The sequence below is a fragment of the Nicotiana attenuata genome, unplaced genomic scaffold (assembly GCF_001879085.1).
Source record: "Nicotiana attenuata strain UT unplaced genomic scaffold, NIATTr2, whole genome shotgun sequence".
In the NCBI taxonomy this organism is placed as follows: domain Eukaryota; kingdom Viridiplantae; phylum Streptophyta; class Magnoliopsida; order Solanales; family Solanaceae; genus Nicotiana; species Nicotiana attenuata.
The window spans coordinates 32262-37835 of NW_017672677.1; the positions used below are offsets into that span (position 1 = coordinate 32262).

General features: G+C 31.8%; 1 protein-coding gene across 2 annotated transcripts in view; it reads right to left on the reverse strand.

Annotated features, from left to right (window-relative positions):
- Positions 1-4535: 4535 nt before the first annotated feature.
- The window catches only part of LOC109214079 (phosphoribosylaminoimidazole carboxylase, chloroplastic), a 12774-nt gene continuing 11735 nt past the window's right edge, over positions 4536-5574 (reverse strand). For both annotated transcript variants that reach the window (XM_019377961.1, XM_019377962.1), the window contains one exon: positions 4536-5053. In XM_019377961.1, coding sequence (XP_019233506.1) covers positions 4960-5053 — 94 coding nt within the window. In that variant the 3' untranslated portion in view covers positions 4536-4959. The remainder of the gene's footprint in view (positions 5054-5574) is intronic.

Sequence of the window (5574 nt, forward strand, 5' to 3'; positions counted from 1 at the left end):
TATGTTACCAACGGAACTTGTACTTCATTTTTGTTTTGGGATTACTATTTTTTGACTATTTTATAATTGATATTCTTGAAAAAAAAATTAATTCAGGTCTCGATATATGCGCTAACAGCCAGCACCAACCATAATTGTCAAAAATAAGATTATGAGAATTTGGAAACAAATTAATGATACGACTAGGCATTAGTTGTGTTGCAAGATATATGAAGTCAGATAAGATGACTTCTAATTCGATGAGTTGCTCGAGGTTAACGAGCAATATTGTGAGGTTGGACATGTTTTTTTGAAAAGCATGAGAAATACATATTACATACATTCAGGTGTATTATATGATTATAAATATTTTGTGCTAGATATTACACATTAAAATTTTAAAAAAAAAAGAGATTTAAATATTTGAGAAAGAACAAGCAACCTTGAGAAATTAATTTCAAGGCTTATCGAAAAATATACAAATAATAAAGTTGGTCAACAAGTACTACCTCCGACATCACCAATTGGAGGTCTTAGAGACATGCGACCATATAAACTTTTGTATATTTAATTTTTTATAAACTTTTGTATATTTTATTTTTGTATCGTGTCGGGGTTTAATATTTTTAGAAATTTAGATGGTATAGATATGTAACTAAATTATGACTTTAATAATATTATATCACCGCGCGAAGCGCGGATAGATTCACTAGTCTCATGCTAAAGAACGTGGAGGTTCTAATCCTTTTCAAGGTATAATATTAGAAGGCTCATGACTTAAAATTAAAAATCTAAATTCACCTCAGCCCATCGGTTTCTTCTTTGGAATTTTTACATTCCTATGCCACATAGGAAACATTATTACCCTCAATATTTAAGGTTTGACTTAATTACACTTAGTATACCAAATTACCAATTCTATACCATAGTGTATTTTAAGGGTACAATTAATTTGCTGAGAATCAGCTGACACTTTCTTGTTAAAATTCAACAATTAATAAAATGACTGAGAGCTTCAGTAAACACGCTATACAACTGACAAAAAACCATTTGCTTAATTTAATTAATTTTTGAACTCATGCAAAAAATAAGAGTCTGTGTGTCTTTCACTATTTCCAGGCACGTAAGAAATTTACACGTGGTTAAGATATGAAGACTAAACAAGCTAGTTTTGTAGATTGTCATGTTAAATTTTCAATCTATTTTCATAAATATTAATCTGGCCACCTCGTGCTCCAATACTATTAATTAGATTACATGCGATATAAGTGTCGAAAATATAAGTATCAAACAGTCGGACGACCTCGACAGAAACGTTATTAACAAAGAAAGTACGTACACTATTTTCTTGACTTAGAAAAAAAAATGGTAGAAGATTTTGTAGAAGTTTTAGTCGTTTTGGATTTGTGAAAACAGAAAATAATGCATCTACAATCAGAATACAAATATTCTACAATTCATCTACAAAATATCTACAAACTGGGTATATTGAATTTTAATATCCCAATTCCCATTCGATTGTAGTTTAATTGGATTTTCGACATAATTGCGTTTTTTGCAGAAGATTTGTAGAAGTTTTAGTCGTTTTTTATTTGTGAAAACAGAAAACAAAGCATCTACAATTAGAATACAAATAATCTACAATTTATCTACAAAATATCTATAAACTAGGTACATTGAATTTTTATATCCCAATTCCCATTCAATTGTAGCATAATTGGGATTTTTGACATAATTGCGTTTTTCAGAAGATTTGTAGAAGTTTTACCCGTTTTTTATTTGTGAAAACAGAAAATAAAGCATCTACAATCAGAATACAAATAATCTACAATTTATCTACAATTTCTGCAATATGTCTTCTTCTTCTTATTCTTCGAGTTTCAATCTGAAATTCAGTCAAAACCAAGTCTAATCTTCACCAAAATCCCTCAAAATTGAGATATAAACTCCAAACCATATTCCCGATTATTTTCAACAACACCCAATCCAAACAAATAATGATTTTTGAAAACCCAAATTTGAATTCAAAGCTTTCAAGCTTTTTAATGGCTGTCAATGGTGGAATTCCTGCTCTCTTTTCATTTGCTTTATATTACTGAAATTTGCGATTGAGAAATAGAGAGAGATGTAGAGAGAATGTCGACGAACTGAGCTTTTGCAAAACTGATTTCTACAATTTGAAATTGAGCTTCTGATTTCGACGAACTGAGCTTTTGATTTGTGTCTTAAACGAAAATATCAAAGAACAGATTTGAGCTTTTGAACAGATTTGATTTCGACGAATTGAGCTTTTGAACAGATTTGATTTGTGGCTAAATCAATTAGAAGATTCTGTTCCTGAATTTAGCACGCCTAATTAGGAAGATTCAGCTACTAATAATTAGTATTTAATGAATGATATAATAATTGTAGGAAAAATATGGACAGAGCGGGTAAATTAGAAACTGTGCACATTTTTGGCAATTAAGTTTCATATATGGTAATCAAGTTTTAGAAATCATTTATATAAGTGTGAGATTTGTTAATGCATAATTTAGAAGGTGAATATTAGATTTTTTAACAATTAAATGGAAGTGAAACCGATATAAAAAGCAAATCTTATTATTTGAAGGTGAATGAAGAATCATTAAATACTCCCCTAATTGTCTGTCTGTCAACAAAACCTCCAAATAATTGATTGAGGTAGATGACAACGTAGCGTAATGCAGCTTTTATTTCTGTTGACTTGTTGTTGAGTTAGGTAAAAATATCTAGAAACCATTGAATTGGAGTTAAAGATTGGTTAATTAAACTGCAATTAGTGTCCAGGTTCGGTAAAAACAAAGACCATCTAAAATACGAGGAAATAGTTAATCGATATCACATGTTAGAGTATACTAGTCCGTATTACCTTTTTTTTTTAAAAAATAAAATAAAAAATAAACTAACAGATTATATGATGCGAAAAGAACTGAAATCTGAAAAATAGTGCGCCCGCCCACTGAAAATAGTTATAGACTAACGTGACTTATAGCCTGTTTGGCCAAGCTGCAAAAATCAGCTTATTTTGAGAAGTGCTGTTTTTTAAAAGTGTTTTTTTCAAAAGTATTTTTGGTGAAAAGCAGTTTGTGTTTGGCTAATTAGTTTGAAAAGCACTTCTGAGCAGCAATTAATGTTTGGCCAAGCTTTAAAAAACTGCTTTTAAGTGCATTTTTCTCAAAAGTGCTTCTAAAAAAAGTGCTTTTGGAGAGAAGCTACTTTTTTCTGCTTCTCCAAAACTGCTTCTGCTTTCAAAAGCACTTTTTTTACTTCTAAAAGCTTGGCCAAACACCTCAATTTTTGGCCAAAAATGATTTTGGCAAAAAAGAAAAAAACACTTTTGGTCAAAAAGAAGTTTGACGAACTATTAGTAGGGGTTGTGCATGGGGTACAAACAACCGCAATCTATGCCACATTCTTGCCAGTCTATATGCTCTAACTAATAAAATACTCAAAGAATGTGAAATGATTCTTTCTTCATGTATCAACTGTCATTCCCTACTAAGCCATCACTTCACATTAATCCCAATGTGAAATTCCTAATGTGAAATCAAAAAATTAAAAATCACCTCAATTAGAAATTGTTAAAGATAAGTTTTTTTTTAAAGCAATAGATCTAACGTCTGCATATTGATAATTTATAAATTTGTGACACCATCAAGTTAAATTAAATTACTGCATATCCGTTTCCTTAAAAAAAGCATCTCATTTGGGTGGAACTAGAATTAGATAGTGTCAATCCTTTGTGACGTAATTCTGAACTAAGTATCAATATATAACTTCTTTTCTTTGATAAAAATTAACTAAACTAAATGTGTGTAGTTCGAGTTAAAAAGATATTGGTGACCTAACACCTGATACAAAAAGGTAGATTTCTACCTAACAGCGGATCAAGAATTTTAACTTGGATAAATTCAACTATTAAGGTTCTTACATTAAACTCGTTGTGCTTTTAAAATTATGAGTTTAGATTTAATCTTTATTAAAATTTTATAAAAATTTATACCCCCATCGAACATATTAGGTTCAAATGAACTCGATACCAAAATACTCCCATGTTACCAGTCAATTTTTCGTGCTCTTCTATAGCCCAGCTGGCTGGATTAATTAAAACCCTAAGCGGAGATAAGTAATTTACTAATTTTGAAGATGTTTTACAGATAGATATTAGCCAAAGTACGTGAAAGACCAAGGTTTGGCGATTGACAACAGGCTGGTGGTTGTGTTCTTTAACAAGGTCAATTTCAGTTCAACTGCATTATTAATAATATGGACACGAACTTTCTTTACTCTGATTTTCCTCTAACTTCATCTGCATGGAATAGAAGTTGCATTTCTGAGACCACAATTAATTATGTACTCCGGACGTGCATGGTGGTGCTTCTGTAGAATAAGCTATAGTGCTACAGGCTTGCAGAACCATTCTTAACCCACCACCTAAGAACAGATGCCGATCCGGCATTTAAAATTTAAGAACTCTTACAACAACCTCAAATTAATATACGATCGGGGTCAATTGGTGTCCATCAGGAAGCATGTAAGAAAGCAGCAAAACTTCAATATTCCTTCTTAATCTCATACATCAAAATTGGTAATTCTCATCCTTTTAAATCTCAAAGCAGATATGAAAGTGGTCTGCAGAACAGACCAGTAGTTTAATTTTGATCAATTACACTATTGAGACCACTGAAATCCAGATTTTAAAAAAAAATGAGGAGAAGAAAGAGCAACACATCTTTCACAAGATTACAAGCAGAATGCTGTTCGCCGTGATCTTGCATGATGGATTTACCTTCATCGGTCTCAATATGCATTTGCTCCCGACCAGCATCAATGTAACTTACTGCTGTCTAGTGCCCGTGCTTGTGCTTATGCTCTTTAATATTGACTATTGTGCAAAGCAGGTCAACACCATGCTAGTACACTTTGGTGCATGTTAGAAACAGCTAGTGCTGAAATAGTTTAAGAGTTCAGATATTCTTCAAAGCCAACCTTCTCTAGTCTCTCCCCCTTGACCAAAACTTCATCTCTTCTGTCCTCTTGGTACTGGGCCATCCTACAAGGTGACCGCGTTGAGCAATCTCTTTTTTTCTTTCTTGAGTTTTTTTTTTTTTTTTTTGTGTGTGTGTGGTGGTGGTGGGGGGGGGGGGGTAACTGAGCTAATAGCTTTAGTACATAATAATGTCAACTTCGATTAGAAAAATATCTTGAAGCTGTGTCATTACTTCCATTCACTGACTTATCATACTTGCTGTTTTATTTTATTTATCGTTTCAAGGATATTTTGCAAATATAAATCTCAAACTTACTCTTTCCAAAAAATATAAGTTCTTATCATTTTTCTTCTAATGGCTATAAAAATGCTTTTCAAAATAATAGTTTTATCGCCATATTTAATTGAATTTAACGGAATATATAGTGGAACCTAACAGATAGTGTTAAGATTATTATGTTTAAATCAATTCAAAGTCATCTTTACTCCTGAAATAGTTAAATGGTTAAATTGCTTGCCTATCCGAAGTTTATAGGCTAAGAGTGCAATATATCGTCTTCTCCGCGTGTGTGTGGGTTTGGGGG